The sequence below is a fragment of the Maniola jurtina genome, chromosome 15, assembly GCF_905333055.1.
Source record: "Maniola jurtina chromosome 15, ilManJurt1.1, whole genome shotgun sequence".
Classification (NCBI taxonomy): Eukaryota; Metazoa; Arthropoda; class Insecta; order Lepidoptera; family Nymphalidae; genus Maniola; species Maniola jurtina.
In genome coordinates, this window is record NC_060043.1 from 5,190,331 (window position 1) to 5,213,982 (window position 23,652).

Below are 23,652 nucleotides of genomic sequence, written 5' to 3' on the forward strand. Positions count from 1 at the left end.
GTATTGTAAGCTTTTTCATGCCATCAATATTATAATTAAGGTAAGGACATTTTTTCGATTTCATGAACAATTTCTTTTTTACTACTTTGATAATTTAGAATTTACATAGTTAAGATTAGGTTAGTTTCTTTTGTAATAGACTGAAGTTGACCAAAGGCTTTGTGAGAAATTTGATAGTACAGATTTATTAATAGTAATTAATATTCTAAGGGTCAAATCTAAGCATATTGAGTCGAAATGACTTGTCTTTTTACTTCTCAGTAGTTATATATATTCTATGTAGGTATTTCCGCCATATTAGATTTGTTAAGACATGCGGAATAGTAAGACGAACAATCTCTATGAAGAAAAACGCCATTTCATTTATCAAAACATGTGAACTGAGGAACGGTATGGAAAACACGTGAATATATACAAATCGCTGCTGCGCTGTGGTCTTATTAGTGGGAGGTCCCGGGTATAATTTCTAAATCACTGGTCTGGTCTGGTGGGAGTCTTCGGCCGTGGCTAGTTACCACCCTACCGGCAAAACCGTGTCGCCAAGCGATTTAGCGTTCCGGTATGAGGCCGTGTAGAAACTAAAATGGAACGGGTTTAATAAAGACTGCATCATCGCTTACCACTATAGGTGAGATTGCAGGCAAGGGCTAACTTGTATCTGAATTTTGAATTTAAAAAAACTGTTAGACACATCCTCCAAAGCGATAAAATAACCAACATCGAAATGTTTCTAGTTGTGTAAAAAGACGCATCATTTCGACTTGTATTGTATGAATTCCCAATCCCGTAAATAGTAACGTAATTAACCGTTCTATTTGACTAAGAGAAATCACGGACTCCTAGCAATCTCTTTCCCACACGATCTTGGCGAAGTAGACACGCAGAACCCTAGTACCACAGCTAGTACTTACATCTCCGCCGCAAAATAACTCCGAAACGGCTACTTGTTCTGCTTAATCGCGTGGAAAAGAGATGAACTTATAGTCCTATTTTAGAACAGGGCAGTTTTGCAATTCATACAACTCAAGATACAGGGAAACTTCTACGGTTTCGGGGCGTACATATACAGTGCTATAGGTGTGTCTTGATCCCAAAGAAATAACCCTTAGGCTGAGATCTATAGGGCGCATTTTGACGAAGCTCTGACTTAAGACACTGTTAAAACGAGACAGCGTTATATCGCTGGTATAAATCTGTCTCTGTTTGACTGACACTCAAGTTTGAGCAAAGTCAAAGTAAGTATGTCCTATAGATCTCAGGGTTAGACAGAAACCAAACTCAAAACCGCGTCGCGGCGTTCGCATCATCGGCAAAAAATGGACTGCAAAATCTTGCGACGTGATTCACGTTATTTGGACAGCAATGCTGGATTGCTAGCAGTTCGAAATCACACAACGCGTGTCCTATGCCTTGCGAATTCCCATCACGGTTCTAAGTTTAGGCCCTATGTTATAGATATAACCAAATGTTTGTGGTGACTAGCGGTTGCACTGTCAAATCTCACTGTTCTTGCTGGAACGCTGGTTTGCCAGGGGCTCAGTACATCATGCCGACGTGCAACGGCTCTGTGCGCTGGAAGTAGACGTTGGGGTTGCTGCTGAAGGTGGGCTCCACGCTCGTGTACACGTTGCCCTCCTCTGGACGCATCATCACGCCTGTGAACGAAATGCCTGTCAGTCTTTACTAAGCTCAGGTAAGTCAGAACCTTTTACATTGCAATGGTCGTTAAATTAGGTCGTTCTTTAAAAATTGTGCTATCTTTTTAATAATGTTCCTTGCGGAATGACCTTCCCTTACTTTTTACCCGACTGCGGCGAAGCCCAAAGGAGGGTTATTTATGTGTTTGACATGTTAATCTGTTAACTTATAGAGACTTTAAAACCGAATTAGCTCTGGCTGTATTTTATTTGCTTGGAGAGCAGCCTGAAAACTCGTTGGTAAATTTGAGGGAGGTGTTTATTTATTTGGTTGATCTGCGTTACCTGAGTAGTTACGAGCAACTGAGCTTGCCAACTGGTTCACGGTCTATTTACAATTTTAGAAACCTACTAAAAATAAACTTAATATTTACAAACTACAGTTTTATATTATCTACATACATGATTACAATATTACATAAAGATTATTTTGGAAGGTGCAGTGTTACCTGGCGGTAGAAGATAGTGATAGGGCGGATAGTTGTAGTGGTATTGCGTTAAGGGGTGCAGGGGGTAGTGCGGCGGACACAGAGAGCGTGAGTACAGGTGGGAGCCGGCGAACATGCCTCCATACAGATCTGCAAAAGTAACATCGTGGACGGCGGTTAAATCCCAGTGCGTTTAAAGCGCTAGTTCTCACTTAATAGCGCGTTTTAGATACTTAACTAACCGGCTGGCTGAGCGGGGGGCTCCTTGCGGTCGAGCGCCGTCGGCGGCGCCGGCCCGGGCGCTGCGGCCGTCACCATCCCGTACTTGACTGGTTTGAAGTGGAAGAAAGAAGGCGAGTAGCCGGAACCGCCCACGCCTATCGAGCTGAGTCCTTCCTCTCGGTCCGCATCCCAGCGACCCTCGCGACCTAACGCAGCCAGGCGTCGGCCTTTAGGCGCGAACATCAGCGCAAATACCACGGCGCATGTGCCCAACAACCCCGCGGCTACACATGCTTCGCGATGTTGCTCGGGTGCACCGAGGGCCGCCGACACCCAACAGATCCACACGGCGGCAGTCGCGCCGCCTGCTCCCGCAATGTGCGTGGCTTCTCTGTAGTTGTCGCGTATGCCACGCGACCGCAACGCCACACCGCAGACCACTGCGATTAAAAACGCTGCGTAGCATAATGATAGCAGCAAGTCCGAAAGAGGTGAGTCGCATCGCGCGGCACCGACCGCCACCCGCGGCGGCGAGCCGCCTAACCATTGCGCCCCGATGGCCACTTGGATCATCACTGCGAAAAACAACAGCAGTCCTTGGTACGCTGCCGGCAAGTACACACCACCGTTCAAACTTAACAGGAAAACACATTTCACTAGTAGTGATGCGAACACAATCACATAGGCAACTCCCGTCCCGAAGCGCACAGCGCCACATGTAAACGAAGTCGGCGCAGCCGTAAATAAAGCCGCTGTTGCCGCGCACGTGAACAGTCCGAATAATAAACACTGCCCGAGAAGAAGATGTCGTTGACTCGGCGCCTTGCGACTCGCTCCCCAAACGATGAAGCCTTCGAAACCTCCTATAACTATCATGCTCACGCAAGCTAAAGCTAATATCGGCACTGCCCAAGATTCTGGTCTTAGTATCCTTAACATTGGCGTAATTATTTGAGGACGGGTCGCATTCGTCGGTCGAGATGTCGCTGCGGTAACCGCGCGAGATGTCGACGAAGGCGTCGGCGCAGACGACGGCCGCTCTGGTATCACGAAGAATTCTGTGCTCATTTCGAGACGATGAGCTTCAGTGCGCGTCGGTCGCCGCGGCTGTGGTAAGATCTCCTTCTGCTGTTCATCGTCGTGGTGGAGTTGATCGTCATAATCTTGTTCGTAGGGGTCCTCATCTTCGCTCTCGATGTAGTGGCGCGCGGAAGGCGCGTGGCGCGGCGAGTACGGGGCGGGCACCCGCGGCGCCAGGCGGTCGCCGAAGCGCGCCGCGCCGGCGTCGCCGAGGGCGGCCAGCGCGGCCGTCACGAGCAGCGCGCGCACCGCCGCGGCCGCCATGGGGCCGGGCCGGCCTCAGCTGCCGGGTCTTCGGCGCAGACACATCCGCGCTCGTCGCCGTATCTCTGGAAATGATAAACGTGTCGTCAGTCAGGCGACAAGGTGTCCGCTGCGAGACGCGACGTCCCGACTTTGCGATAACCAAACAAAGAATCTCCCGGCTGAACCGGTTTACTGATCGCCTTGCACCTCCAGGCACCCTAACTTTGCCGATTTGGTATCTTTGTTTTATTTTTGTTACAAGGCCAGAATAATAGTGCTCATTCCATTTTCCTTTTATGGGAATAGGTACCTACCTACCTAACCAAAATCTAAGGTCTCTCTGGTTTAATTTTGTCGCTTTGTAACCTTATAACTATTTTAGAGATTTTTTGTAATCATTGGAAACAATTACTTCATTCATCGTGAATACTATACGGCAATAACTTAATGTATTATCCCAGTAGGTAGTTATTATACCACAACTACCTAATAGAAAAAAAAATTAAAATCTGTCTCGAGTCGTAAAAATGTTGTCCAAGTAGGTATGCGAATAATGTTGCGAATAATAAACATACCATTGACCTGCGAATACGAGTCTATTTACATTGGAGTAGAGTTAGCATATTATAGGTAGGCATAAGTACTAGGTAGACATGAAGAAAAATAGTGGTTGCACGTATCCGAGTCACAGGACGTCGGTTGGTCGGACAGGGGCAACGAACGTATTAATTCTCATCCCCAAGGGACACAGGCGGTGCCAGTGACTTACCTACGCCTGGCAACAACTTTCCAGTTTACTGGAAACTTATTTTTTCCTCCTCGAGCGGTTATCCGTCAGAACGCGCGAAATAAAAATAAATAACTGGTATACTTATAAGTAGTAACGACTTTCTGGAAACCAGAATGAAATGTCATGGAGGAAACGGTTACAGATATTACGTTGTGTAGGCCCTGCGATTCTTACAATAATAATTACTACCGTTGATGAAGTGCTTGCCTGTTTTATTTCTTATTGGTACATACTTTTTATTTCTAATAGGTATGAATTAATTAGATCTCATTTTTAGGGGTCCGTACCCTATCCCGGCCCCTAAAAATTATATTACTAAGCATCCGCTGTCCGTCAATCCGTCTGTCTGTCAACGAGCTGTATCTCGTGAACCGTAAAAGGTAGGGACTTGAAATTTTCACAGGATGTATATTTTTATTGCCGCTAACTATAACAACAAATGATAAAAAATTTAAAAATGGCCGCCAAGTATATTAATTTTATTTTAATAAAAAGGGATTTTTCTAGTACGGAATCCTTCGTGTGCGAGTTCGACTCGCACTTGTCTGTATTTTTATGCTATAAAATCAACTTTAATGCAATACAATGTCATTTCAATATTCAAAAGGTGATATGATATACATACCTACCGGTTATATTGCCCCAATGGGAATTTTTCGGTATATTGCCCCAAGTAAAGCTTTCTTGTTAGCATCTACATAGCTAGATGGTAGGTAGCTACCTAGGTACCTACTTAGTTTTAATTTTAAACAAAGGCTTTTAATTTATTCCATGTAATGTAAAGGAAGGAACTTAGCGTTCTCACAATTCAGCGGTATCCCGATTAGTTAAAGATCAGCGTACGCCGCAAATTGTGATAAACCTAAAATATGCATCGGTGCCTTACAAGGAAGTCTCTATTTCAGGCGCGAGATTACGCAGACAGCTCCGCGCACCGGATCGTGACTTTAGACTTCTTATCCGAATCAAAGTACGTACACTGGCGTATTGTAGACAGATTTGGCGCTAAAGTAACGGTGTGGACTGGCGCTGGACCCCTGAGCTCTCGGCTCGGGGCACTCGATCTGCGGGAATGATCGCCGCAACGGTATCGACTCGTGTTATCTACATAATAAATCATAGCCAAATCTTCGGTTACAATGAGGCACCTGTGTAATTTTATGTTAAGTTGCTATTGTTCTAACTTCTAACAAGCCTTGTATTGTACCTAGGTACCTAGTACCTAGATATGTGGATATTTCAAATTCAGACCTTTTGTCGTTCAACAGATACCTTATTAATTTATTATGATTATGATAATACGATTTGTGAATTATGATAAGTCTCAATCAAAGTTTTCTATTCTATTTGCCGACCTTACTACCTACCTATCTACTCTGAACATTTAATAAGAGCAACCGCCGAGTTTCTTGCTGGTTCTTCTTGGTAGGACCCTGAGCAGCATTCCGGACCAGTGGTAAATTATTCTGACGATTCAAAAGAACTTGTAAAAGTTCATTTGAATAAAAATTAATTCTATTCTCTATTTTTTTATTTTAGCAGCTTTTGGTTATCCATATATATGCTAGGTATGCTTTATAATCTCGTTAAATAAATTTTTATCAAAGTTTGATCAATTACAAATTCGTTACCTACGAGTATATCTACTGTTTATTAGGGTTCCATAGTAAAATGGATTAAAAAGGGATCTGTTTATTTCAGTGATACGACTTGAAAACCAACCTTTTGCAACAGGGATTTATTTGTACATTCTATCAATTTTTTTATTTAGTTTTAATTCATGATGAAAAAGGTCCGCCAAACTTAGTTTTGTGGCTCCAAATTAAAATGGATTTGTTTTTGAGACCGCAGGATTAATTTTACCAAATATTTTTGTTTCTTTCCAAAATACAGCACCCTCAGTGGCCAGGCGAAACTGACTCTCACCTTAGCCTGTTTGTTTTGTGTTTTTTTCAAACTCGCTTTATTGAACCTTATAACAATATGTTGATAAAACGTAATATATTTGAACATTAGACTACGCTTGGCTCTCGAGATTCTTTTAGTGAAAGAAAATCCTATTAAGATTTTACAACTCCTTGCCATCTTTATGAAACAACGGTAATAAAATAGACAGGTTAGACCTACAGCAAATATAGGAAGCGATATAATGTGTAAAATATGTCTAAGCACGTTTCTATTCAGTACCTACCTAATGGCACAAACAAAAGATGCGTTTCATTGCATTAGAATGCTAAGATTATTGTTCATCTATTGTTGAGGTGTAGGCGGAAGTGTTGTATCTACCTATTTCTTGTACCTAGACAGATTGCATCTATATTAGACATGCTTATTTTTAGATTGCAATCAATTTCAAGGATATTTTTTACCCTAATACCCTATAGGGGAGGGCTTAATCTAGATGTCTTATGTAAGTATGTTAATCAGATCATCGGTTTATATTTCATAAAGTATTTACTTATAGATTTTGTTAACCCAGATGTGGTTGGATTCGTTTCAGCTTTTCGCTTGTCATGATAAATTCTGGCGACAAACGCTAAGAGCAAATAAACATACGTCGACTAGACATAGTGTTCAGCTGTGGAGTAGATTTTAAAAAAAAAATATTATTTAATTAGAACGGACATAATATTATAGCCTAATTACATTAATTAAATTTTTAATTATTTATAAACATACTTACAAAAAAACTTAGTACTACTCAAAAGTAGACTTCTAGAAATGTTTGAGGTGGGTTGTTGTGTTTTTACGATAAGGTACCCAATCTATGTGTTCGGCAATCGGCAAAAAGGTTCCTTGTAAACTGTCCTTGTGAACTCTAAAAAGGATCTTTTTAGAGTTCCTTACCTCAAAAGGAAAAGAATCCCTAAAGGATCACTTTGTTGTCTGTCTGTGTATCCGTCTGTCGTGTCTGTCAAGAAAACCCATAGTACTTCCCATTGATCTTATCATCATTTTGCATTTTGATTTGGCAGGTTGGTAGGTCTTATAGCACAAGTAAAGGAAAAATTCTGTAATCACTACATGTCGTTCAAGTCTAACAATTCTGACCATCAAAAGGTGTACAATAGTATACCTACTTTGAATAAATGATTTTGAGTTTGAGTTTGATTACCTACGTATACAAGTCGAGCCGAGTCTCAGTGGAAAGTCAAAGTTTTCCATCAAAGCGCGTATCACATGACAATGAGTCCCAAGGAAACAGAGCGTTGTCATGTGCGGCCGCGCGTTGTAAAAGTAACAGCGCAAATACTCTGGGTGAAACTCGGCTGAACTGATTGCAACTGCTATGTCACATTCCGCACTTACTAAATTATTTAACTCGATATTTCACTTGCATCATCCAATGTTTGTTTGGTTTAGCATTGCCTATAACTTGTAATCAGAAGATCTAGGTAATAACTTCCCAATATAATGCCAAATATATTCCTCAATCAAGGAGTGAGTTAGGCAATATTGGATAGCTTGACCGAACTCATCCGATTAACGAAACATTAATTACCAGTTAACATTATTCGATACAAAAGAAAAGTTTATTACTAACGTGAGAACTAGCTCTGAGGCTCTAAGGCATTGTGATATTAAAAGTCTGCGTATGATAAAAATGATATTATTTTCTCACGTAGACCTACTAGTTGCTTAGAAAACCTTCCTTTAGTGGCGATTTCTGCTCTTACAAAACGGAAGGGCTGTACAACAAAATTTCCACTTTCTTTACCTCGACAACGCTCAGCTAAGAATTATCACAGTGAGTGTGTAAGTGAGGATGTGGTTGGTATTTCATTCATAACATTTTTAAATAGGTATCTCTAAGTATATATTTCATCTAAATATATAAAACGAAAAGTTTTCACTCGTCAACGTCCAGCTCAAACTCTTGAACCTAGAAAGCTGAAATTTGGCACAGAGGTTCCAAATGTAGACGAGGCACAAAGCCGGATTTTTAAAAATTCCCTCTGGATAGGAAATTAAGATGATTTATATTTTCGCCAAGCAAAGCTGCGAGTGATCGCGGCTGAGTAAGTAATAACATATTTCCCTGAAACATCGAAGATCATAGTTAGGTATATTCTGTGCAAATATGCAGTATATCTATTTATTTCCTAAGTAGATAAATCTAAGTACATTATTTTAATTTAATTTAAATAGCACATACCGCTTTACAATGTTTTTTAATATATCGGAGGAATGTTGAAGAAGATTATGTATCGCAAATAAATATTTATAACTTATCAGAAAACAATTGAGATACTTTACAATAAACGTGCAGATATCGACTTAATATAAAACAAGTAGGTATATGTATTACTATTTACTACTGTGTAAAAATGTATCGGCGAAAGTTAATGATCATCGATCGATGTTTTCGTAAGCGATTAGTTGCGTTAATCGGATCATTTTATCTATTTCTTAATTCATTGCATTTATCGATGCAAAACGTAATTAGATGAAATATTATATTAATGAAACTATTTGTAATAACATAATATCATATAATTAATTATAGGCCATGACAGATGTGACATAGTTACATTATAATCACCATATACCGACAGAGACTACTGAGGTAGCTAGGATTCCGGAGACGGACATAGGTTACTTTTTATCCTGTAAAATCGTAGAGTCCCCTCGGGATTTTTAAAGAACTTAAATTCACGTGGACGAAGTCGCGGGCATCATCTAGATTCTAGTACAATATGTTTGTCTGTTCATTACTTACGCGCGTTCACCTGATTGAGTTGAAACTCTGTACAGTTTTATTAGATGATCTGAACGTGAAGGTTTCTGATAGAGTGCCTTCAACCTAGAAAATTAGCTGGTGTGCGAATCGCATTACACCGCATGCCGAGCATCAGCTACCTAGTAAAAAAGGAAACGAAAATAAAAAGACTAGGTAAGTACTTACTTTATTATGATCTCTGATAGCATAATTATACAGAAAGCGTTAAAATAATTCTATATATTTCTTGTATTACTGTTATGATTATTTCTTACTTAACTTTTTTACTTAACAAGGTGCTCAAGTTGTACATTACTCAGCATAAGTTTTTACAAACATACGCATCGATAAAAAGGCAGACATTATAATTTTCCGTTTTTTTCTGCGCCAGAACAGGAAAGATGGTACGATCAGAGAGTCTTCGACCTAGCGTGGCATGACGCTCATTTCAATTCTGTTACAGTTGAATGAAAATTGACTTGTGTGAGCCACTTTTAGATTGTAGGTGCTGATACAGCTTAGATTATGAGTATGATTGCGAATTTTTCCCGAAGCAGGACTTAACTATTATATTTTATGGATTAAATATAACATCCTCTCTAGTTAAGCTTGCGCGGGACACAGGTCGCGACGCATGAATGCTTATCGAGAAATATTTTAATCTTTAAAAACCTAATTGCAATATTCATTTGATTAGGGCACGATTGCTATTGGAACCACAAAATCTCAAACACAAAGAGCGGAACACTGTAGTTATCGAGTCTCAGGACAAGACCACCAAAACTTCAAAATACCAACAATGTAAAGAACGTTATCAATGTGAGTAATTAACGTATCTTAGTATTTAAAAATTCGTTGAAGATGGTAATAGTTCATCGAATGAGTCAAACATGAATTTAATTTAATTACGTCCAATAAAGAAATTAATAATCTTTTATCATTTTCGAACAATTCAAATACATATTTTAAGCACCCATCACCGGACAATTTCTAGGTCAAACGCGGATTTTCAATAGCGTAGGGTTTTTTTAATATACAATAGCGAGCAAACGAGCAAGTGGGTCACCTGGTGACCGCCGCCCATGAACATTTGCAGCACCAGGAGTACCGCCGATGCGTTGCCGGCCTTTCAGGAATTTGATGGTCCGTCACTTGAATAACCCCATGTTGTATTCTAGTGGGAACACCGCCGATAGTCGTGAATGCCATGTAAAGAATACGTCGAGTGCCTGACTTTTGGTAAATTCATTCGGGAACATACTCGAAAATGGGCTTACGAAATCAGGATTCTCCATAAGCTTTGAGCTCCAACCAATAAATCACATTCTTGAAGGCTGTATGTTGTATGCCTATCTATATTCTATCTATTTCTATAACATCGTTATAATTTTGCAATTAGCAATGCGGTATTCAAAAGACAGATCATTAATAAAAAGAGAAACTTCCATAATTATTTCATTATGTAATGTAAAACGTTGATAATATGTTATTTATTATGACCATTATTATCCGACTACTTTAAACTGTAGAACATGATAAATAGCGTGATGTGTGGATTCCATATTGAAAAACGAAATGTGAAATCACTTCCACTAAATAGGTAGGTACCTATGCTACTTAAGTACCTTTCAATAAAGACTAACAGAAATATTGTTCTTTGAGCCAGTTTTAACGTGGAAGACTAACAGTCTCGTAGACGTAAAATTGATCTTTCTTCTAAATTCTTCTCTTGAGGCTGTTCAGGTCCTTGATTCCTGTACCAAATCGATCATCTTTGATCCATTGTGACCTTTGTCAATTTTACTTGTGGCTGCCAGCACTTTAGCACTTCCTGACAGGTGTACGATGAGTTTTCTTAGATGGATTCTACGTTTATACATTCGTTTTCGGACATATCATTTCTAACCGAATATTCTATAATTTCACGTATGTTGTAATTGAATCGACTCATTTCCTTGTTAGCAATTGAGGTAACATAGATTTCGAGTTTCGACATGAAAAGGAAAAGGTTTTGGGTAATTCTATATGCCTCGTTAATTTTATTATCCATATCACCATAAACTATTTTGTATCATAATATGTGCATATTTTCCACATACCTACCTACCAAGCATTAACTTCATGACGAAATAAGCTAAGTAGTGCTCGTATCTATTTGATTAAATGCAGCATATTTATTAAGCTAGCGCACGTTTAAACAGGCTGCAATAAGAATTTTTTCAATCAAGTTAATTTTTCATGACAATAACATGTTTTTTCATAAAACAAAAGTGTTTACTAAAATATTTACGTCAAAAATTCATCCAAAATCTGGCAAGTTGCTGCTTTTATTCTATAAAACTGAAAAAAAACCATGTTATTCAACTTTTATGACGGTATTCTTTTCACACTCCAACATTACTTTTATCACGCTCCAATCAGTTCACTCCAATACAAAAGGGACAGTAAATGGGTATAAATCATTAACACTTACTTGCTAATGAAACTATGACTAGAAACTCTTACCCAGACGTCATTTCGAGTAGGCCAACTTTGGACTAGAGGCTAGCTTTGAACTTGCGCAGTGGGTGATTGGTATATTGGTCTACATATTTGGCGTCTTGTTAAAAGGCATCTGACCATGTACCTGCGCAGTAGGTGATTTATAGATGTATGAAAGTAAGCTCACCCACAGGTCGCGGTCGCATAGCACTGTTTATTTTTTCTTGCAGTCGAAGAGTAAAGTAGAAGACTAAAACTCATTCAGACTTGATCCTAGAGTCTAGATTTTATACAGCGATATGATTAAGGTTTTTAGCTACTTTATCATATTATATATCAATGATTTTATAACATGGCTCGTTTTAGTCCCTTGGTGAATAATCTACTAATTTACAAGCATTCGTTCACTTTAAATTTAAAGATCCTACCCAATTAATAATTAAAAAAAAAAAACTAAACAATCCGTCCCTGTTGGGCAGTATTATAAAATTTGTCCTTGCGTCGCTCGTGATTTTTCATTTACAATAATTGTAGGCAAGTTCATACTTAGCTCGCTTTAATTATAAGTTCATAGTAAGTACTATTTTTCTTCTATTCTCCATAAATATCAAAAAATGGCACGCTCGCTTTACTTGCGCTTTATCAATTTGCGAGTAGGAACTTAGATTTCTACTTTCTAGACATAATTTATAAAGTAGTATATATTCTGAATAAATAACGAAAAATCTCTAGCTGCGCTCGCGTTTTTTGTACACTTATGATATTTTTTCCACTTTGTTGGTTCTAGTTAAATATAAATTTATAATTAAAATTAAGAAAAAAATAATTCAAACGATTACATATTTTATACTAATTAACTCAAAGTTAATGCTACACCATATTAAATATAATTCAATTTGCATTCTATCCAAGTAAAAACATTAGTTTCTGATATTCTTTTCAGTTCAGAGTAATAAAAAATTAAGAGTAAACATAAAAATATCCCCGGTCTAGAAAATATTCAATGTGCGCTCTTGCGAGTAGGTAAAATTGCGAAGGCGTTGTAAATAACAAGGCGCGTTAAACTTTTATTGACTGCAGGTCTGTTCTTTAATGACATGGCTTTGCAGTATTTCAGACTACTACGGTCGAATTGAATTGGTTACGGTATATCAAATATTAATTAGGTACTTATGGGTTTGATGTTTGTTAGCAGCTACAAGTTATATCTAAGTGCTTACGTACCTAGTACATAAAGCTGTTAGTTTTCCTCATAAATGTATATAAAATAATAGACCGATTGCAAAAAAAAGTAGGCAATTTGAAGGTAGTGTTTTCGACCAAGCGAAGAAGCGAAGCGAGGTTTCTGAGTGTACTTGGGTGAACTTGTGCTTGTCCGTCCATCTACCAGAGCACAACTACTGAATTAATGAACATACTTAAATGCTTTTACAACTAATATGAATATCAATAGCCAAAAGCCGAAGTATAAGTTATAACAAGTGTAAATTAAAAATTTATAACACCCCCGACAAGTGAAGGTTACAGTAACTAGAAAAGAGCTGAGAACTTTCAAACGGCAGAACCGATTTTCTTGGATTATAGCTAAGAATACACTCGATCAAGCCACCTATCAAACAAAAAAAAAAACTAAATTAAAATCGGTTTATTAGTTTAGGACCTACGATGCCATAGGCAGATACACAGATACACACGTCAAACTTATAACACCCCTCTTTTGAATCGGGGGTTAAAAACATTATTTGAGAGGATTCTCATACACACAAGTGGGGGGCAAAAATACTTTTAAGCTTTACACAGGCTTGTTCGGCATCGTTGAAAATAACTTAATTGATAAATTGTGTACATTTTTCCGATTTTTCCTTCCAAGTTTTCTCTTTACTTTACCTATAGCTATGAACAATTAAAAGGACTAGACGCGAATTTATATCTGGGCGAACCACTATTTTGTTAAGTAGGTAGGTACGATATTTAGTATCTACGTTTTAAATTTTCAGATAGAAAATGTGAAATTCGCGTTGTGTAGGTATCTATTTATCAAGTAGTACCCATCAAATCGACTCTATTGAGTCTAACCAGTCCTTTTCATGGTATTTTTGTATATTTCTTTAGGTAAAATAAAGTCTAATAAACACAGTAGTATAATATGCTAAAGATAAAATTTGATTTAATGTGGACTATTTAAGTTTAATAAGTTTTTTAAGTTTAAGATAAAATTTGATTTAATGTGGACTATCTAAGTTTAATAAGTTTTTTAAGTTTAAGATAAAATTTGATTTAATGTGGACTATCTAAGTTTAATAAGTTTTTTAAGTTTGTATTGTTACTAACTACTTAGTGTTTAAGTACTAACATAGTTTTTAAGTTTTTTGTTGCTAACACTATATGGATTTTTGTTGTACGGTTAATAAATAAATTTAATTTAATTTTAATTTAATACCTAAGTAAGTACCTATCTACTAGACGCGAATAAAGCGAATGTCGTAAACCCTCTGATCTATCGTTGCATTTATGTTTTGCGGCTTGACACCTATTTTAAGGTTCATTACCTTGACCGTCGTTCACAATTTATGATGATAGACTTGCAATAAGGAAGTGTTTGCTGTTCGATTGTGTTGGCATACCTATGTGAATTATTATTTGCGAAATGGTTCAGTTGCTATAAATCTGATAAGTTAATAATCTCTTTGAAGACTTCTATCCATATTTACTACTTTTTAGCGTTAAAGACTTTTGTAAGCCTTGGCCTGGTACTTATAGAATATTTCTCCATAGAACGCAGTCGGACCTCTTTCAACTTTCTCACCCTTCAGGTCTTCAGGTCACTCACTACACCGTCGTTTCACCTAGCTTTGGACCTGTCTCTATCTAGTCTCTATTTTAGTAACTAGTGTCTAGGACTTTTTTAGATACCTACTTTCACCAGACTTATGTCGACTATATCACGCGTTGCTGGCTGGTTCAACACTATTTCAAATTTAGAACCAATTAAGTTTTTTTGGGAGCTGGATTCCCATCCTGACTTTAGAAGACAATATACCTATCTTTAGTTAGAGTATATGACTAGCAGCTGAACAAGACAGCCAGGGCTCGTTAGATTTTGTGGCTCTGGAATTGCCTTTTATTATTATTATAATTGGCATGTGATTTTAATGGGTAGTCTAGCGAGTGCTTCGTTTGGAATTTGTGTTCTAACAGCGTTTCAGATATATTGTATAAGTGAACACCAAAAACTTGTGCGAATGTCGTTCATTTTATTTGAAGTCAACCACAGCTGGAATTGCCTATTATAATAATTGTGATCATGTGATTTTAATGTAGAGGTAGTCCAGCGAGTAGTTCGTTTGGGGTTTGTGTTCTAACAGCGTTAAAGGATATATTGTATTCAGTGAACACCAAATTTAACTTGTGCGAATGTCGTTCATTTTATTTGAAGTCAACCACAGTTAGTAGATAGGTGCGTAACATGTGCCGTATGGTGCAACCCATCTAGGTTGAGATCTGTAGAGTGACTTTGACTTTGGTCAGACATTACAGAGTTAAAGCGGGATAGGTTTGTATCACAGACATAAATCTATCTCGTTTCAATAATTCTTGTCTGAGCAACGTCTCTCTCATCTCAGCCTTACTCGCGTCAACTTTGTGACTATTGACCCTGACGACAATTCGGTTCTTTGCATACCTATAGATATTTTACGAGTATCTACATCAGACAAAAAATTACACAGAAGAAAGTCTACAAATCTTTCAATTCTCAGTTTTATTTTGTGGATAAAATAAAATATAAGACATAATTATTAGACATGATCACGTGACTAATATTCCCACTTTCCATCCTAAGGCTGAGGCTTGTAGATACGAGTGGGTATACGACAATAGTCAAACTGATGAGATTAGAACCAGAATTGGAAAAATCCAGTTTAAAAAATAAAACATTTTTATTGAAAACATATTGAAAACTGTTTGTTTATTAAAAAAATTAAATTAAAAATTTAAAAAACCCCCGACACATAAACCTCTAAAAAGTAAAAAAATAATAGGTAAGTATGTATGGGCCCTTTAAGAATAGTATAAATAGTAAAGTTTTTATCCAAGCGCTCGTTGCGCCAGGGGACCGCTACCTATGATAAACTATGAAAGTCATCTGTTGTAGAAAGAATAGTCTTTAGCGGTCCCCCGACGCAACGAACGCTTGGATAAAAACTTTACTATTTATACTATTCTTAAAGGGCCCATACATACTTACCTATTATTTTTTTACTTTTTAGAGGTTTATGTGTCGGGGGTTTTTTAAATTTTTAATTTAATTTTTATTTCACGCTTTTTAAACTTTTATTCATAAATTACCGTTTATTTGTGCCATTCTAAAACCCAATTTCTATAATAATATAAATCCAATAAGGCAGCTAATATCTCTTCAAAAGTAACATCAATGTTATGTTAATTATACGTTCCATGAAATATTTTTGACCGAACATCACTAAATCAAGAATTATCTGAATGACTCACATAGTTTAACACGACCAAAACGAAATATCTGTTTCTAACATGTCGTTGCTTTAAAAATGTACCCATTTTACGTAGTCGTATAATAGTTCGCTTTTTTTAAGATATACGATTAAATTGAAATCGACTTTCATCCGATAAAAGGAATAAAGTGGCTTGTATGTCATTTTGTTTGTTATTGCCAAATTTTTATTTGACATAACTTTCAAAAACCGGTCAAGTGCGAGTCTGCCTCACACATGAAGAGTTCCGTACAAGTTTTTTTTTATGTAATGACAATTCAGTTGTCGGATTTTTCTGTTTACTTGGGCCACAGGAGTAGAGTGCTTGGGCTATAAGATATTGCTACCTGCCTTTCATGATTCTACGTAAACGGGAAGTACCCAATTTATAAGTTTTGATTCTCTTGAAAGATGACACACAGACAGACAACGAAGTGGTGAAGGAAAACATCGTCAGGAAACCTACAAGCTTAAGAGTTGGCCATAATGCTCCCTCAAAGGTGCGTGAGGTCTGCCAATACGTGCTTGGCCAGTGTGGTAGCTTCTCATTCTGAGAGGAGACTTGTGCTCAGTAGTGAGCCGGCGATGGGTTGATCCTGATGATGATGAATTTTAAACGTATTTTGTCAAAGTAAATAAGCTGAGTTCAAGCAGATAAAATATAAAGAAGGTGCGCCTAATGCATCATCCAAACCTGCGCGACAAAGCGACTACGATGCGGGAACCTCAGCCGCGCGGAGGGTCATCGCCTCCTACGATATTTAATGGTGCCATGCACACCTACGCGACTACATCTTTTTTTTTTCTACAGATACCTACTGAACCCTAAAAATAGTTTGACTATGGTTTGGGTTTGGGTTGATTGTTCGTGGCCTTTGGTTGACTGTTGGATATTATAATTGAATTGATGTTTTCTTGTTAACTGTGATTATAATATTTTATAAATTAGAAACTCCGCGCCTACGATCCAAAGTATCGGAGTTTTCCAAAACATTATTTTCAAATAAATAATTATGTATCTAAGCAACGTCCATCTTGACAGCTTGACATTTGCCAATTGACATAATATTATGAACCTCTGTTACAATAGTGAAAGATCCCAGGGCCACCAGCCGTCACGTATTTTCTGACGAACGAAATGTGGACGATTGAGTAGTGTTAGTATGTACTAAGAACGCATGCCTACAGACCTGCTAGCTTGCTTAGACGGCCAATTTTCAGGTATCAGGTAATCAAGGTACATAAAAACATTACTTATCTCATGTAAATTCTCCAATTTTTTTAATTTTTAGCTGATTTTTTTTTTATATTAATAATTAATTGACATAAGTAAACTATAAGAGAGTGAGAGAGAAGTCAATATATCCTAATACATGTCTTACTCAGTCTCATGCGCGTATATAATGATGCCCTCGCGCTCAAACCCACAGAGGCATTAAAATTGAATTTAGGGGATAATTGGATCTGGATCGGTCTGTCTTCTTGTAAAAGGTTTTAAAATAGTTGTCTGGTGGACATATATAAAAAAGGAGCATCAGAATTTACGTGCAGTTAAGTAATTACTTATTTTGGGAGCTTTAAAGCGTCTGCAAAGCAATACGGCCGACGCGGGAAGTGTCTGGAAGTATTGGCGACATATTTTTAAGGATATTGCCTAAAATATACGTAAAAATCAGTTTGGAGAATTTACGTGAGGTAAGTAATGGTTTTATGTACCTTGATTATCAGATACCTGAAAATTGGCCGTCTAAGCAAGCTAGCACGTAGGCTAGGCATGCTTTCTTAGTACTTACTAACTCTACTCAATCGTACATATTTCCTGTGTCAGAAAATACGTAACCTCTGGTGGTCCTGGGATAAAAGTAATAAGAAAACCAGAAAAGAGCTGATAACTTCCAAACGGCTGAACCAATTTTTTTGGATTATAGCTAAGAACACTCTCGATCAAGCCACCTTTCAAACAAAAAAAACTAAATTAAAATCGGTTCATTCGTTTAGGCGCTACGAGGCCACAGACAGATACACAGATACACCGATACACAGATACACAGATACACAGATACACAGATACACAGATACACACGTCAAACTTATAACACCCCTCTTTTTGGGTCGGGGGTTAAAAACACGATAAAACAATGCCAAGCCTGATTAGCAGTGACGGATTAAGACTACTTGATGCCCGAAGCAATCCATGCTTGTGGGCCCCCCTATCCGTATGTCAACTAGAATCGGTCTTTAAACCTTTACCGTCTAAAAACATTAGTTTTTTGTAAAATAAGATGATGAGATGTAACATACTTTAGAAGTGGAGTAGGTGCTACAACAATAAAAACCCAAGCATAATAATTTATTTATTCATTGAAATGCGCCTTGAAGGTCCAACTAGAATTTTTTTTTAGTGTGGTTTTTGGTGACGTGAGAGTATGAGACGTGATGCCCTAAGGACGGATTTTTTTTGTGCTTCTTCTGGTGCCCCCTTAGACGTGATGTAAGGGTTAATCCGTCACTGCTGATTAGAACATTTATATGAGTCTAATTTGAGTCTGACACCAATGAGCTATTGAGGCACGATAATTTGTTTGTATATCTATATGTCTATTTTGAAATTCTATTAGATTACGGTCTCTGCTAGCGGTTCTGCCTCCCTAACAGCAAGTCATCAGTTACTGTCACAAACGTTTATTCATAACGCTTTCTACGCTAAAGACATCAGTCTGTTACGATTTTAAGTAGGTACCTAGTTACGCGTACCTTGGTAGAAAACATCAAAGTTTGTTTACTTAATACCTACTTAATTTCTAAATTTATTCTTGCAGATTTTCAAATACCCAAAGTACTTACAAAAACCTAATTACTTGCTTATAAAATTGGCAATATTGCTCAACCAATCTTCGAATCAAGAAAAATTATCCTCTTCTAGACGAACGCGATTCATACTAGACTGCATCAATACAGTTTACTATTAGGTGTGATTGGTACAATCACACAATACTTCCTATAGCAGTATCTGTACCATAGCGCTGTAGGAAGTACATTTATTTGCGAAAATGTGTCTGACTGTCTGTTATCTTTTCACGGCCCATCTTTTAAACCATTTTGACGGGTACCGTGATCAGTTTAACTTTTTGAAGTGACTTTTAAATTTTTAATTATATTCTTAATAATATTAAAAAAACAAGTAGGTAAACAGACCCTACTTGTCGAATTGAGAAAATCTCATCCTTTTTAGAAATAGGTTAAAATATAAAATAATAAACTAACTCAGAATTTTGATTAATTTCTTCAATTTATTGGGGTCTGGTCTGTCTATTACATATACTTAAGTATATTATTTAAATAGGTATGAATATTTATTTTAAAACAAAATAATAGATTTAGGAGAAACTAGTCAGGAAAAAGCTTGATATACGATATCTTTTCTACAAATCGCTTACTTATATGCAAAATTTACAACGCCATCGCAGATTTTTGAATTTTAAACAATAATTTCATGTTTTTCTATAAATAAAGATGAGCAATTTAGCAATGAAATACGACTATGTGATAAGGAGGCATTATGTAAACGAAAGTAAGGTTGTTTAACGACTTAGCCGCCGCGTCCATCCGCCTCGAGATCTTATTTGTGAAGAAAATAACTAATTAAAGAACGTTTACACTACGACTCATATTATGTTTGGCATATTAAGTTAGATGATACCCGTGACTTCATCGGCGTAAGTTTTGGTATTGTGAAAATCTTTCATAAGATTTTTCGGCATAAAAAGTAACACCAACATTCGTGTCCGGCATGCAAAATATCTGACTTTTTTTGCGTGTATTTATGTTTTTTGAAACCCCTTGGGAACTTTTTAATTTTTCGGGATAAGAAGTACTTAAGTGTGTTTTTCCCTGGGATGCACCAAAGTTCAAAATCGGTTGAACAGATGGATCTTGAAAAGCTATCAGGCAGACAGATAGAGTTTCACATTTATAATACCAGCACAATTTAATGAGAAGTATTTTATAGTTTAAAAATATTATTTTGGTAGGCAGGTATTTAGATAATGGGACATCTTACACGGGCAATTTTAATCCCGATACATACTACTTGAATAATGTTCCATGAGCCTAACATACCAACCCAATAATATGAAGTTGGGATCGACTGAACTTTTGAACGATTTAATTTGTTCTAGACTGAACTAAGTGCTCAATATACATAAATCACTTGAACAAAGATCTTAAATTATAATCGCGATCCAAGTAGGTATCATGATAAATATTGTGCGTGGAGCCCACTAAGGAGCCTGGACGTTTCGAATCTTGACCCGCCCTTTTGCCGTTGAGCTATCTATTTATACACAGCGGCGTATTGGTCATAGAGGCATAAAAGCACTGCTTAACCAAGTTGAAATAGCTCAATACTCATTTTTCATCATGACAGTCAGTAAATAGGTGCCTCCCCTAGTTTGGGTACTTATATAACTTTTTTCAGATAACTCAAGTATTTGTGATGACCCGTGAAATGATATTTTTACCCAATTTTAATCTGTGCCAGGTAATTTTGATCATACTACTACAATATGAAAATCCAAACTTCGTTTTTAAGGCTCCGTTCAGGTTTGAACTTGGGATTAGTGAGCTCTTCTTTTGGTAGATATGTATCTTCTTTTATAATTTATCAAGAATGATTTAAATAAATAAGTAGGTGCTTCATACTTAAAGCTTACATTAAAACGATAGGCACTGAATAATTACGCTTTTTAGAGTCTTGCTATATAAGTAAGTGAAATTAAAATAACGGCCATTTAGTATACCTGTTGTAGGTACCTACATGGTAGAGACTATAGATTACAATTAAGTTCATGAATGTGTATTATTTTTATCAATATTCATGCTCATACTCATGCTTGACTTTTATTTTAAGATCCTATAAGTATTTGTAAAGTATTTATTTTACGTATTATGTATTCACAAAAAACATTTACAACTTGTCTCTCAAACTCTTGTCAAAGTTTCAGACTTGTGGCACGTGCTTTTCAGTTTAAACTGTACAACGCGATCCTCAAAAAAGGATTTGATTTAATTAACTACTTACTAAATTAAACTAAAGTCTTAAAAATAACATAATAATACTTACACAATATTTTTTAGGATAGCGGATACTCGTTCGTAAACACTTTAATATTTAGAGATTGGATGCATCACGGTTTTTTCATGTTTTCATAGTCACAGCGCGTATCGTGCCTTGGCGTTCGCGTGGCACCAGCTCCGGGGATAAACTAAACGAATTTCCAAGAGCTCGCGATGCGTGACGGATGCACGTGCACCATGCGCGAGCATATCTGTAGGTTTTGGTGCGCACTGATGACTTTCCGGCTTCAGTTGCGACCAGTGTTTCACCTTTTTTAGGATTCCGAACCTTTATAGGATCACTTTGTTGTCTGTCTGTCTTTCTGTCCATCTGTCCGTATGTCATGTCTGTCAAGAAAACCTATAGAGTACTTCCCGTTGACCTAGAATCACAAAATTTGGCAGGTAGGTAGGTCTTATAGCACAAGAAGGGGAAAATCCGAAACCGTGTATTTGTGGTCACATTCCAAAAAAATTCAATATGTTCCTAAACAAAAATTTGTATTATAAATTTATGTCCGCAAAATGCGAGAAGTACATAAATTCGAGACTCGAAATTTTTACACAACATTTCTATATGCACGCACATCTATTATATATAACAGTGTTTCTATACGCATTTTATCTCACAGTTTCCATGGGAACGGGAATATTCACTTCCCTAATATACTTAACTAGCTGACGCTCACAACTTTATCCGCGTGGTTTTAGGTTCTTAAAAATCCCGTGGGAATTCATTAATTTTCCGGGATAAAAGTAGCCTATGCGTTAATTCCAGGATATAATGTATTTCCATTCTACAGCTAAATCCGTCCAGTAATTTTTGCGTGAAGGAGTAACAAACATACACACATAAACACACAAACTTTCGCCTTTATAACTTTACTAGGGTATGCCCGCGGCTTCGCCCGCGTGGATTTCGATTTTTTTAAATCCTGTAGGAACTCTTTGATTTTCCGGGATAAAAAGTCTGTCTCCTTCCCCGGGATGTATCCCAAGTCTGTACCAAATTTCATTAAAATCGGTTCAGAGGTTGGGCCGTGAAAACGTAGCAGACAGACAGACAGACATACACACTTTTGCATTTATAATATTAGTATGGATGTGATAGTGTGACTATTATCAAATTAAGCAACAACAAAGCATGGCTGAATTTTTCAAGTGGTCATTTTGTTCATAAAATTTCCTTTAGGTCGGGTTCCGGCTGCGCATAAAAGTCACCAGTGTGCGTTAGGTCTGTAGCTTTGAAGATTCGTGGCCAATGAGCACGGTCGCGGCGTCTTGATTCTTGATGTGAGTTTCGCGTTTTACTTACTTACATTTTGATAATAGCCCATTAGGTTACGTCATATCTTTGTAACAGGTTCGATTCTGCTTTCATCGATCTTAAAAATACTATCAGAGATTCAAAGCTATTAGCTATTAGCTAGCTTTACAAGAGTAGGTCTAAAAAATTTCATAATTCATAAAAAGTTGAGTTAAATTATGCTTACATTAAGCCATTAAGTCTTCTTACTTACTTAATACATGTACAAGCTATCAATAGCTGTTATACCTAGATCAAAGCTATAGTCAAATGTCGAAACTCCGGCGCAGCTATTTTTACCTAGGCTCGACGCAAACCTTTATTCTAGCAGTTTTATAAGTGCTGATAATATTCTCATCTAAATTCTACTTTATATAATAATCACCACAATATACGTCGTCGTTAGAGTCGTCAACAGATGAACGTCCAGTGCTCGACTTAGATTTCATGTATAGGGATTTCTTCGGTCTTGCGCTGCCTGAGTCCAGCGGCTTCCTGCGACTCGTTTGATGTTGTCTGGTCATCTAATGGGGAGGTCTACCAAAAAGCTGCGCTTCCCAAAGTGCCGAAATAGCAACCTCGCACTCGAGGTTTGGGAAGTCAACGCCTAGCAGTTTCTCAAACATGTACCTCGCTCATTGCCACTTCAGGTTAACAACCCATTGTGAGGTATTGGTTACTCTAGTTCTTCCACGGATCTCCTTATTTCTCTGGTAACTGGTCTCAAGTAAGCCTATCACAAGATTGCCTAGACTAACCTAGTTACGTTGTTGTTTCGGCTTTGACTATAACGTAAACACCAATCTATATTAGAACAAAGGCTTTTTTATTTCAACGTTAAACAAAAAGTTGAACAGTTATGTGGGAAATAGTCTAAGACACCTATGAGCGTGTCGTGTCGGACCTTACTTGCTTTTTTCGAATCATAAGAAAAAACATTTACTTATCTCATTAAGCTGCTCATTTCTTGATTAAACAGTGTACCAACTGCATAACTTGTTTTAATGTTGACTTGACCAGTTATCGCATCGTATACTTGTAAGTTGTAAGGTTCGTTTT

General features: G+C 37.3%; 1 protein-coding gene across 2 annotated transcripts; it reads right to left on the bottom strand.

Annotated features, from left to right (window-relative positions):
- Nucleotides 1-572: 572 nt before the first annotated feature.
- LOC123872869 lies at nt 573-21,419 on the bottom strand. 2 transcript variants are annotated; one of them, XM_045917467.1, is made up of 4 exons: nt 21,295-21,419; nt 2,368-3,756; nt 2,147-2,275; nt 573-1,655 (listed from the first exon to the last, which is right to left on the bottom strand). In XM_045917467.1, the coding sequence occupies exons 2-4, from the start codon at nt 3,689-3,691 to the stop codon at nt 1,537-1,539; spliced, it is 1,572 nt and encodes a 523-aa protein (XP_045773423.1). In that variant the 5' UTR covers nt 3,692-3,756; nt 21,295-21,419; the 3' UTR covers nt 573-1,536. The 2 variants fall into 2 exon arrangements, with proteins under 2 accessions (XP_045773423.1, XP_045773424.1); XM_045917468.1 differs by lacking the exon at nt 2,147-2,275.
- Between the last annotated feature and the right edge of the window lie 2,233 nt (nt 21,420-23,652).